This window comes from Seriola dumerili, unplaced genomic scaffold, assembly GCF_002260705.1.
Source record: "Seriola dumerili isolate Sdu_G_001 unplaced genomic scaffold, Sdu_1.0 BDQW01000002.1, whole genome shotgun sequence".
NCBI classification, from domain to species: Eukaryota; Metazoa; Chordata; class Actinopteri; order Carangiformes; family Carangidae; genus Seriola; species Seriola dumerili.
Window position 1 is genome coordinate 2,431,044 of NW_019174257.1, and position 13,788 is coordinate 2,444,831.

Consider the following 13,788-nt stretch of genomic DNA (forward strand, 5'->3'; position numbering starts at 1 on the left):
TTTAATGCTTTTACTGATTGACTTTTTATGCTTACAATCTATGACGTTTTTATGACTTTTTATGCCTTACTATACTATGTCGTTTTTATGACTTTTTAATGCTTACTATTACTATGACTTTTATGCTTTACTATACTATGTCGTTTTAATTACTTTTATGCTCTTACTTATACTATGTCGTTTTTTTATGAATTTTTATGCCCTTTACTATACTATATGACTTTTTATATGCCTTATATACTATGACTTTTTATGCCTTACTATACTATGGTTTTTATGACTTTTTTATGCCTTTACTATACTATGGTTTTTATGACTTTTCATGCCTTACTATACTATGATTTTACTTTGCCTTACATACTATGCGTTTTTAAATGACTTTTTATGCCTTACATACTATGTCGTTTCTATGACTTTTATGCCTTTACTATACTATGACTTTTTATGCCTTACTATACTATGTCGTTTTTATGAATTTTTATGCCTTACTATATTATGACTTTTTATGCTTACATATACTATGCTCGTTTTTTTGACTTTTTGTGTTACTATATGCATTTATGAATTTTTATGCTTACTATATTATTCTTTTTATCTTATTTACTAGCTGTACTATAGCTTTGTTATGACTTTTTATGCCTCTACTATACTGTCGTTTTTATGACTTTTTTATGCCTTACTATTACTATGACGTTTTATGAGTTTTAATGCCTTACTATACTGACTTTTTTATGCTTACTATACTATGACTTTTATGCCTTACTATACTATGTCGTTTTTTTGACTTTTTATGCCTTATATACTATGACTTTTTATGCCTTACTACTATGTCGTTTTTATGATTTTATGCCTCTCTACTATATTATTACTTTTCATGCCTTACTATAATATGTCGTTTTTATGACTTTTTATGCCTTACTATAACTAGGTCGTTTTGATGACTTTTTATGCCTTGCTATACTATGACTTTTTTATGCCTTACTTACTATGCGTTTACTATACTATGACTTTTTATGCCTTACTATAACTATGTCGTTTTTAATGACTTTTATGCCTTACTATACTATGACGTTTTTTATGGCTTTTTATTGCCTTACTATACTATGAGTTTTTAATGCTTACAATACTATGTCGTTTTTATGACTTTTTTATGCCTTACTATACTATGTGTCGTTTTGATGACTTTTTATGCTTGCATAACTATGACTTTTTTTATGCCTTACTATACTATGTCGATTTTTATGATTTTGCCTTATATACTATGTCTTTTTATTCTTTTTATGCCTTACTATACTATGACGTTTTTATGACTTTTTATTGCCTTATATATATGTCGTTTATGATTTTTATGCCTTACTATACTATGACTTTTATGCCTTACAATACTATTGACGTTTTGTATGAGACTTTTTATGTCTTGTTATCTAAACTATGACTTTTTATGCCTTACCTATACTATGTGTTTTTATGACTTTTATTGCTTTACTATATTATGATATTGTTATGCTTACTATAACTATGGCTTTTTATGACTTTTTTATGCCTTACTATACTATCGAGTTTTGTAATGACCTTTATGCCTTATATGACTTATACTTTTTGCTTAAACGTTATGACTTTTTTATGCCCTTACAATACTATGTCGTTTTTATGATTTTTATGGCCTTACTATACTATAGATTTTTTTTTTATGCTTACATATCTATGTTATTATGCAGTTTCTTAGCCTATCGTAACCTTTACTGACTTTTTTATGTCTTACTATACTATCGTTTTATGACTTTTTATGCTTTACTATACTTGACGTTTTCTTTTATGTACTAACTTTACTACTATAGTTTTATATGAATTTCATATGCCTTACCATACCTATGTCGTTTTTTGACTTTTTAATGCCTTACATATTATATGACGTTTTTATCCGGTTACTTATATGATGTCTTATAGATGACTTTTTTATTGCCCTTGACCTAATAATGGTCGTTATGACTTTTTATGCTAACTATTTTTTATCTACTATACTATGTTCGTTTTTATGAACTTTTTTATGCCTTACTATCCCTTGACGTTTTTAATGGCTTTTTAATGCTTACTATACTTATCTACTATTTTATGGCCTTACTATACATATGATTTACTACTTTTTATGCCTTACCTATACTATGTCGTTTTTATTGATTTTTATGACCTTGTATACTATGACTTTTTTTTTTATGCACTTACTGATTTTAGCTTCAATTATGTGTTTTTTGATGACTTTTTATGCCTTTACTATCTATGACGTTTAATGTGCTCTTACTATACTATGAATTTTGATGATTTTTATGCTTACTATACTATGTAGTTTTTAGCGTCTTTCATGCCTTATATGACGTTATGACTTTTTTATGCCTTACTATACTATGATTTTTTATGACTTTATTATGCCTTACTATTTAACTATGTCGTTTTTATGATTTTTTATGCTTTATATTACTACTATCTTTTATGCCTTACTATACTATGCAAGTTTTTATATGACTTTATGCTTATTGTATGACTTTTTTCTTACTATACTATGACGTTTTAATGGATTTTATTGCCTCTATACTATACGTTTTGACTTTTTCATACCTTACACTATACTATGACTTTTATCATCTTACATACTAGTGCGTTTTTTTGACTTTTTATGCCTTACTTAAACTATGACTTTTTATGCTCATTATGATCTTTGATATTTTTATGCTATTGTGAACGTTTTTTTATGAATTCTTATGCTTACTATACTTAATTACGTTTTGAATGGCTTATTATAACATGAGCGTTTTTTATGCTTTTAATGCCTTACTTATATGTCGTTTTGACTGTTTTTATGCTTAATTATACTATGTCGTTTTGTTATGATTTTTATGCTCCTTAAACTATTTATGCTTAGTACAATGTAATTTGGTATGTTTTTATGCCTTATATACTAATTTGTTTAGAACGTTGACTTTACCTGACTTTTTATGCCTTACTATACTATTACGTTTTTATGATTTTATTTATCTAACTATGACTGCTTACTACTGTATGACTTTTTATGCCTTTTATCTTAGTATAATGCGTTTTATGACTTTTTAGCCTTACTTATACTATGTCGTTTTAGATGACTTTTCTTGCTTAACTATACTTTGTATCTGTTATCTTACGATTAATTTGATTTTTATGCCTTTCATATAGCTATGACCTTTTTATGCCTTTATACTATCGTTTTTTTTGACTTTTATGCTTACATATACTATGTCTTTTTATACTTTATGGCTTACTATACTTATGTTCGTTTTTATGATTTCTCTATGCCTTACTATACTATGACGTTATGCTTTTTTATGCCTTACATACCTAATGTGTTTTTATGAACTTTTATGCTTACTATACTAAAGACGTTTTTCATGCTTCTTTACTATACTATGTACTTTGTTTTATGCTTTTATGCTTTTACTTATGACCTTATACTTATAATATGTCGTTTTTATGAATTTTTATGCTTACTATAACTTAAGACTTTTCATGCCCTACTAGTACTATGTCGTTTTTTGACTTTTTAATGCCTTATATACTATGCTAGTTTATATATGTGTTTTATGCATTGTATACTATGACTTGTTTACTATTACTATGTCGTTTTGAACTATTTTTTATGCCCTACTATACTATGGTTTTTATGAGTTTAAGCTTTTATGCTACTTCTATACTTTATGATACTTACTTAGAGTTTTTATGCCTTACATATACTATGTCGTTTTTATGATTTTTTGTTACTTACTATGACTTTTATATGAGTTTTCATGCCTTACTATACTATGAACTTTATGGCCTTACAATACTTATGATCGTTTTTATGATTTTTTATGCGTTACATACTATGTCGTTTTTTTGACTTTTTATGCTTACTATATATGTTTTTATGCTTACTCATTATCTATGTCGTTTTATTTGAGTTTTTATGCCTTCTGATAACTATGATTTTATTGCCTTACTATACTTGTGTTTTTATGACTTTTATGCCTTAATATACTAGCGTTTTTATGGACTTCTTATGCTTACTCATAACTTTGACTTTTGATTCTTATGCCTTACTATATATGCGTTTTCTTATGCACTTATTATCTTATACTATGTCGTTTTTTTGACTTTTTTAAATGCCTTATATACTATGACTTTTTTATGAGTTTTAAGCCTTCTGTACTATCAGACTTTTTATATGCCTTACTATACTATTTTATGCACTATTAGTTTTTATGACTTTTTTATGCTTACTTACTATGGACTGTTTTTTATTTTATGCTACTATTCACTTTGCTTCTATACTATGTCGTTTTTATGACTGATGCATTTATGAGTTTATGGCTTTTTCTTACTATACTTGATTTTTATGACTTTTTATGCCTTACTATACTATTGTCGTTTTTATGACTTTTTATGCCTTACTATACTATGACTTTTTATGGCTTTATGCCATACTATACGTATGACTTTTTTGCCCTTACCTACTAGTGACTTTTTGCCTTTACTCATACTATGTGTTTTTTTTGACTTTTTATGCTATACTGATTATATGCTTTTTATGCCTTACTATTACATTGACACCGTTTTTATGAATTTTTATGCTTATATTACCTATGTGTCGTTTTCATGATTTTTATGCCTTGCTTATTAATGACTTTTTATGCTTCTTACTATGTTACTTTATACTTTGATGCCTTACATAATGACGTGTTCTTTACTATATATGACTTTTTATGCTTACTATAACTATGTCTTTTGAATGAATTTTTATTGGCTTACTCATTTCTTATACTATGACTTTTGCTTTTTATATATGTGCTTTTTCATGCTTTACTAATTTTACTACAATACTATGACGTTTTTATACTTAGTTAACACATGTGTTGTATGATTTTTATGCCTTATACTATGACTTATTACGTATTCTTTTATGAACTTTTTATGCCACCTTACTATACTATGAATTCTGTTTTTATGACTTTTTATGCCTTACTATACTATGACGTTTTTATGACTTTTTATGCCTTACTATACTATGACTTTTTTATGATTTTTTATGCCTTACTATACTATGTCGTTTTTATGACTTTTTATGCCTTACTATACTATGATGTTTTATGCCTTACAATACAACGTAAATTGTATGACTTTTTATGCCTTACTATACTATGACTTTTTATGCCTTTCTATACTATGTCGTTTGTATGACTTTTTATGCCTTACTATACTATGACTTTTTATGCCTTACTATACTATGTCGTTTTTATGACTTTTTACGCCTTACTATACTATGACTTTTTATGCCTTACTATACTATGTCGTTTTTATGACTTTTTATGCCTTACTATACTATGTCGTTTTTATGACTTTTTATGCCTTACTATACTATGACGTTTTTATGACTTTTTATGCCTTACTATACTATGACTTTTTATGCCTTACTATACTTTGACTTTTTATGCCTTTCTATACTATGTCGTTTTTATGACTTTTTATGCCTTACTATACTATGACTTTTTATGCCTTACTATACTATGTCGTTTTTATGACTTTTTACGCCTTACTATACTATGACTTTTTATGCCTTACTATACTTTGACGTTTTTATGACTTTTTATGCCTTACTATACTATGTCGTTTTTATGACTTTTTATGCCTTACTATACTATGACTTTTTATGCCTTACTATACTTTGACGTTTTTATGACTTTTTATGCCTTACTATAATATGTCATTTTTATGACTTTTTATGCTTTACTATACTATGACTTTTTATGCCTTACTATACTATGACTTTTTATGCCTCACAATAGTGTGTCCTTTTTATGACTTTTTATGCCTTACAAAATATGACTTTTTATGCCTTACTATAGTATGTCATATTTTTTACTTTTTTTCCTTACTATACTATGTCATTTTTTTTTAACTTTTTTTGCCTTACTATAATATGTAATTTTTTGACACTTTTGCCTTACTATACTATGTCATTTTTTGCCTCACTATACTATTTTATTTTTTGCCTTACTGTACTATTTCTTTTTATGACTTTTCATGCCTTACTATACTATGTCTCTTTTTTCCCCTAAAATACTATGTTGTTTTTAGTATTCTTTTCCTTACTATACTATCTAATTCTTCTGATTTTTTTTGCCCTGCTATACTACGTTGATTTTACTATTTTTATACCTTACTATAATATGTTGTTTTTAGTTTTTTGTTCCTTACTATACTATGTCATTTTTTTCACTTTTGTATGCCTTACCCTACTATGTTGTTTTTATTTCTTTTTTTTCCTCACTATATGTTACGACTCCTTCGGTGGCAAGTTACAAAGGAGACGAAACGACAACCAAAACCCGAATCAAGTAGCCATGTCATAAGTAAGGAAAAATGGTTTATTAAAACAGAAATCTATTAACAAAATACCATTGTGGAGGAGGATGGGACAAGGTGGTTGTACTAAACAAACTGAAAAGTACAATAAAACTGGGCCTAGCTAGACTCAAAATAAAACTTAAACCAAAATCCTGAGTCTTATCTAACAAAGAAGGTTAACCAAAAGTAAATACAAAGGTGGCACCAACCCTGAAACCTAGTGCGTATATACAGAGGAGTCCTATGTGAGTGCAATGTATAAAGGGTACCCCAACTTACCTATATCCACCACCTCACTCCACAAACCTTGTTTTAAGTTACTAAATTAGCTCAAAGTCACGAATCGAAAACACACGACAACCAACAGCTCCAGCAAGCAGAGGGAGAAAAGAAGTGACCACAGCACTGCATGCACGGTCCTTTTGTATGGGGAGGTGATTAGCTGGTCCAGGTGCACCCAAACTCCACAGGTGCAGGCCAATCAGGCTGATTGCACCTGAGGACAGAGAGAAGGTGGGGGGGACACACCCACAAATGCACTTTTCACAGCCAGGCATGTAACACTATACTATGTAATTTTTTTGATTTTTTTTGCCTTATCATACTATGTCGTTTTTATAGCTTTTTATGCATTACAATACTATGACCTTTCTATGCCTTATTATACTATGACCTTTCTATGCCTTACTATACTATGTCATATTTTTTTTTTTTGCCTTACTATACTATGTTATTTTTTTGACTTTTTTTGCCTTACTTTACTATGTCATTTTTTGGATTTTTTTTTGCCTTACTATACTATGTTGTTTTTGCCTTACTATACTATGTCATTTTTTGACTTTTTTTGCCTTACTATACTATGTCATTTTTTTGCCATAAAATACTATGTTGTTTTTAGTATTTTTTTGCCTTACTATACTATGTAATTTTTCTGACTTTTTTTTTTGCCTTACTATACTAACTTGTTTTTAGGGCTTTTTTTGCCTTACTATACTATGTCATTTTTAGTATTTTTTTCCTTACTATACTATGTCATTTTTTTTACTTTTATTTACCTTATTCTACTATGTCATTTTTTAAAACTTTTTTTTAAAAAGGTTAGTTAGCTAGTTAACACTAGCTAAAATGACTAAACAACATCAGTTGACATTTTTTTATTGACTTTATGTGATATTCTCACATGACATGAGCCTTCAGATAGCCTCTGGCCTTTCAGTCAATCAAATGCTAGCATGCCTAAATTGGTTGTCTTGAAGACGTAGCCTCTTGGAGGGCACATTGGAATGATCTAATATGACTTCACACATAATATGAATGATTTCACTCAAATGTTGGTAGGGACAATTCTGTCCTCCCAAAATATAGGTAGGGACATGTCCATATGCGAACCTACGCCCTTGCTTTTCAACCCTGGGGCCCTCTTGCAGATTAACCAACCATGTAGGAACATACTTTTCAGATTTCTGTGATTTCACTGCAAATGAAACTTGAAATGTAGAGTTTCTACTTGTAATACTTTATTTTTACTTTACTTTTCCTTTAAGCAAAAGCTTGAGCACTTCCCCACTACAGTTACCAAAGCTACATCTATAGTGATTTGAATTTCCTAAATTTAATAATTACAAATTAGGATTAATTATCTAGTTATCATACTAATTAATTATAATGGCTAGATCTTGCCTGTACATTGCAGTTTTTAATGGTTTAAGTTGATTCATCATCGTGATATCTGATTCAAAATACTTTGTTTGTTGGACAAACGCTACTAAAAAAGTCTAAGATAGATTTATCAGAATGGGTATATTCATTTTTCAGGAAGAAAAACAGACCAAACATTAAAAGGAAACCTTAATTATATTTATTTGCATTGACAGAATGAGCATGACATGCAGAAGATAATAAAAAAAAAGAAAAAAGGAAAAAAAGAGAAGCAGGCTTGGGACCAAAAGGTCTCTGGTTCAAATCTATGGAGTGGTATGAAGAAATGTGGTCAGCACACTTTCCACTCCCTCAACATCTGTGGGCCCCTTTTTTTGTGCACCAGGAAGTCAGCCACACTGCAAATGGTGTGGCTGTTTTTTCGGAAAATTTCTTTTGCGCTTACCAGCTGCTCAGATCTTGAACTGGCGTTTGCTCTTCCCTGTGTTGAGCACCTTGGGATTATCTAGACGCCCAAGTTCACATTGATTAGGCCATTTGATCATGGTTCTGAAAGCCTCTGCAATTCCAGGGTTTTCAATACATACATACAATACCGATGTCCTCTCAACCAGTCCACCTCCTTGTTTTTTGTCATTTTTGCAAGTCACTTTTGAGTCACACCCATGACAAAGGATCCCAATGCTGAAGAGCAGTGCCATCATTGTCCTCTGAAATAATCACACATAATCAGAAAAGAATAATGATAATAATTATGATAAGAAAAGTGAAAAACATAGGAACTCTTTTTAAAGTATGATGGGGCTAGATGATGGTGTGAACAGGAAGCTGTGGTATGACTGGGAAAGGACAGTTATATATTTTTAAAAAGCCATTTCCTGGATCTTCAACACTGAACAATACAACATATATCTTGCACTGTATCAACAAGTCAAATCAACAGTTAGCATATTAGAACAATTTCTCCTGCAAGCAAATAAGCAAATGTGTTTGTACAATTGTTGCATTGTAACAAAGTATGAAAACAATAGCTTGTGTACAGAGTGGGAAAATAACAAATTACATTTACTTAAGTACAACTCTGAGGTAGTACAATATGTGCTTGAATATACAGTTTTGTCATATTCACAGGGACAATATTTTTATGTTTTGCTCCACCTGTGAGTTTTGTTTCAAGTGAAAGATTTTGCATGACATGCTACATTAAATTGGTCATAAGTGCTGTACTACATGGCACAGTCAACAAGTCAAAAAGAGATACTCGGATATTCAGCCATACTAAACCTACAGCCATTAAATCAACAGGGTTATTTATCACTGCACTGTGGTGCAAAACAACAGAAAACAAAAAGAAAGGGCACTCAAATTACATATGACAGTCCAAACTCAATGAAATCCTAAGTCAAACCGACAAATTATCACATTAACATTATTCTTGTATTATAAGAACATTGTTTTCAAAAATTGTAAAAACAATTTTTAGATGTATTTTCTCTTATGCGGTATGACATATTTGGCAACATCAATGGCATTAGCCCTACCAATTTTGTTTGAAGTCATCATAAGAGTAAGTCATGCACATAAATGTTTGAGCATTAGGGTATTTTATTTAGCACTTGTTCATATTTCCAAAGAGCGGGATATTGAATTGTTTCTACTTCATCATATATTCAAATTAAAATATCTTAAACAGTAAGAATGCCACATTTAATCATCACAACAGCAACAAAAATCTAGTATTTGATTCTTTTGTTTGTTGTTTTAGAATCATTTTTTACCCTGTAAAGTTTTTTACTTACATATTTTGGCACTTCCATTTTTTTATTCTCACCGTGAGATGTTCAGTGTAAACTGTTCATCCGTTTCCGCAAAAAGCTGATCTTGTCACATTTCAGTGTCAAAACCAAAACCCACAGTTCATCTGCTGCCTTGTTACTCAATCAAAAATGTTTACTGCAATGACTTGTTGATTGTGCACATAACACCATGATGTTGACTTTCTTGTTAAAAGAAACGAGAAGCTTAATAGTATGGTTGTATCAAACCCACCGCTTTAATAGAAATCCAACATCTGCAATGTTCAGAGTTTTCTTTGAAGTGTTGCATTTACTACTGCACTTGTATTCTTCTGAGTTTGACTAATCACTTTGCTCCATTTCCGCGCCGACCTTGTTCTTTCAGGACTTTAGAACAAATGAAAACACATCTTCACTCACATGTTTGTTCTCTTTGTCTGTCAGACCAGGTCAGCACACAATACCCACAATCAAGGCTTTATAATATGTATAATGACTTTAAGGAACAAGGATCAAGGATATCTTTATTATCCCCGTGGGGCAATTTGTTGTACAGTCAGCAGTAACTACACTATCATCAGACAAACAATAATATATAGATACAAGATAAACAGCCAGGACAAATTAGTCTTATTTTACTGCATGTTACCAGAATCCTGTAAGTGTTCTTTATTTTGTCACTTTTCTAGTATGAACACACCATATACTAAGAACCAGCTAACAATTAGTATGTAGCATGGAAGAACAAAGTACAAGAGTTGGTGCATCTCAGCTCTTGATTTGCTGAACACATCAGATTTAGGTAGATAGAAATCATGCTGTGCGGGGGGGTTGTGAAAACTTTTCCCTCGGACACTGACACTGAAGGAATTCTCATGCTCTTCTTTATTGTTGTTGTTTATTTACATTGTCCTCTTTTTTGCTTCAATCGCAACAAAATAGTCATAAGAAGTCTAAATCAGGGACAGACACTATAGCTTCCTGTAGAACATTTTAAGTTTCCACTGCATTTGAAGAACTATAAAGATGTAAGCATTAGCCACTACTTACTACTAAATGAGGGAAATGATTACTTTGTCCATCAGTGTTTATAGGCTACAACTTAATTATTTTCCAAACTTGATCATTGTTGTTACATATCAAAAATGAAACTCTTTGTTTTATGCTATTTTAGACATTTTCCTCATATGGGCCTTTACTTGTATCCATACAATGTGCAATAGCTGCCCTTGTAGATCCTTGTGTCAAGGGTTAGGGTTAAAAAGACCTTCATTATTTCAGGTTGGTTTCTATAGCCAGAAGTTAATGTGGACTCAGATTGTATCCCAGCATGGATAAAACTTACAGTTAATGGGGGCCCAGCAGTTCATTTTACCCAGGGGTTCCCTAAACAGTTTAATCTGTCCATGGCTGAAAAAGGATTAATCACTTGATAACAGAAAAACACCTGGAGTAACATGGAATTTGTAATTTAATATTGATGTAATCATTCAGCTGTGTTTATTTATTTTAATGCTTAAAACATGATTTAAAAAATAAAAACAATGCAGTGTTTAATTAATAAAACTACATCATGCAGACTAAAAGAGACAGGGGTGAACATGCACCAAAATATGTGTGAAAGCATGACAACACATTTCAATGAGGGTTGTGCCTTTAAAGCTCCTGTGTATGTGCCTTTTTACATGGTTCAGACTGTGTGATCAATGTATAGAAAGCATTCCCAACTGCAACATCTTTGGTGCATATGGCTCCTCCACCTCTGCCCATCTGGCTCACTTCCCTGTTCATATCAGCAATGCAGGTCCAGCCACCACCGAGTGTCACACACCACTTGGAGTGATCTACAGTGTAACTGAAAGGCTGCATTTCGGGGAGCTGCACTTCCTTCACATTGGACACATGATGAGGGATGCTGCAGTTAGAGAGCAGGGGGCGTTGCATCTTTCCCCAGCTCTTGACATACAGAGCCCTCTCCAGTTTATCTGCAATAAGGCCAGAATAAAGATCTACAATAGTGTGGAAAACAAAGACAGTGGGGATAAAATTTTAGAAATACATTTTATGCATAAATAAATAAAAAACACCTCAAATAGAACAAAAAGACAGTGATGCACATGATGTCATTTTGAATAGAGAGGAGGTCAGACAGCCTTTTATAAATGTGTTTCTAATTTTGCTTTGTTTATCATCAACGTAAACAAATTTTAACTCCCACAACTTCAAACACTCACCGTCCCCAAAACGTGTGTATTTTGCAAAGCTGTGGAACTGATGTCCTTTCACTGAGGTCAGTGACGTCTCTCTAAACCAGGGTCCCTTCTTTGGGTAGCAGTTTCGCTGTGCAACACATCTCAGCTCATTTGGAAAGGTTGTCGGTATGTCAGAGTCATATGGATAAGTATGGATGTACATGAGCTGCAATCCTGAGAATTTAGATACAATTTTTTTTAATTCCATTATCATCCTTTCAGGTAAATGAGAAAAACTTCAGTCAAAACAAGACGGCAATATCACTGGTATTATCTACCTATTTCCTTGAAGTCATCATAGGAGTAAGTCATGCACATAAATGTTTGAGCATTAGTGTTTCCACTTGTTGGCCAGAAGTCTTTACTGCGATATGTTGGAAATTTTGGTGTACTGTGTGAGAGCCAAACTCCAGTTTGTCTGTCCAACATCACTACTCCTGTAGGAAGTAAAACAGTAGAAAAGAATAGAAACAGAGCTTTGTTACAATGTGAAATATTTGGCTTTGAAAACAATAAAGTGGAATGTTTCTGTTCACACCTTTACTGTGGCCAAATGATGCAGATGGAGCCTTTTGATTTGGAGGTTGATCACTATAGAGCATGTATCCAAAGCCTTCAATCTACAACAAAACAGTGAAACTCTGATTTAGTGTGACCACTGAAGGCTGTCATGTCAGAGAGACATGTATCCTTTTATACATTTACCTTTCTGTCATAGAAGTCCAAAAGAGGTTTCAGGGTGTTCGCCAGAGTGCCAGTTTTACTGCTGATGTTCTCTTTGCTGAGTTTCCATCCATTAGTGCTCTTATCCATGTACAGATATGACAAACCACGGCCTGTCACATTGGGCAACTTGTATAAAATATACCTAATGGGATAGAGATAAATATATTCTATTACATATCAAACTGAGAATCTGTGAAAATATAAACTGCCACAATTCAAAATTTGCACCAACCAGTCAACCTCGTCTCCATTGTCATTCCTGCATTTTACATCTGAATCACACCCTTGAAAAAGGATCCCAACACTGAAGAGGAATTGCATCACTCCTCTCTGAAACAATCAAACATGACAGAATGAAGCATGACATATATATATATATATATACGTATATATAATCATATTATGTTAAAATTAAATATTAAAATAAAATATTTGTGAATAGATTAGTGAATAGATGCTTCAAGAACATAATTTGACTTAAGGATCAATGTTGGTGCAAACAGGATGGCAGGTTATCAGAGGGTTCTGCATTTCTATTAAGCTACTTCCTGGACACATATCATACACAAACCATACACAACTTCAACCAACACCCTAGTCAACTACTATTATTTGCAGCATCATTTTTAACCATATGAACATTTTACTTACATATGTAGTCATCTTCATTCCTCTTCAGAGCAAACTGTATACCTGCTTTGAAAAGTTGTTCTCATCATATCTCTCTGTTAAATGAAACTGAAACCCACACACACTTTTATCTGCTTCCTGGTTTGTCACTCAAAAGCTTTACTTCACTGCAAATTATTCAATGATTTCTTGTCTGATGACATGGCTGTTTTAAGCAGTGGACAACAGAGGGGTTTATCTGCCTTTTGGGCACAGTAGGAAGCAGTTTGACTCATTGTTTTAATAAATGCTGATGTGATATTGACAAGTGAGTTACT

General features: G+C 31.7%; 1 protein-coding gene across 1 annotated transcript; it reads right to left on the reverse strand.

The window, feature by feature from the left end:
- Window positions 1-10,370: 10,370 nt before the first annotated feature.
- Window positions 10,371-13,599, reverse strand: LOC111216346 (deoxyribonuclease-2-alpha-like). Its single transcript, XM_022737851.1, has 7 exons — window positions 13,493-13,599; window positions 13,074-13,171; window positions 12,821-12,983; window positions 12,654-12,735; window positions 12,394-12,552; window positions 12,098-12,289; window positions 10,371-11,872 (listed from the first exon to the last, which is right to left on the reverse strand). The coding sequence occupies exons 1-7, from the start codon at window positions 13,508-13,510 to the stop codon at window positions 11,520-11,522; spliced, it is 1,065 nt and encodes a 354-aa protein (XP_022593572.1). The 5' UTR covers window positions 13,511-13,599; the 3' UTR covers window positions 10,371-11,519.
- Between the last annotated feature and the right edge of the window lie 189 nt (window positions 13,600-13,788).

Excerpts from the sequence above, each read along its gene's own strand:
- LOC111216346 (XM_022737851.1), bottom strand. Across the intron at positions 12,736-12,820 it reads TGGACTTCTATGACAGAAAG|ATTGAAGGCTTTGGATACAT; the intron begins GTAAATGTATAA and ends GTTTTGTTGTAG. Across the intron at positions 12,553-12,653 it reads ATCATTTGGCCACAGTAAAG|GAGTAGTGATGTTGGACAGA; the intron begins GTGTGAACAGAA and ends TACTTCCTACAG.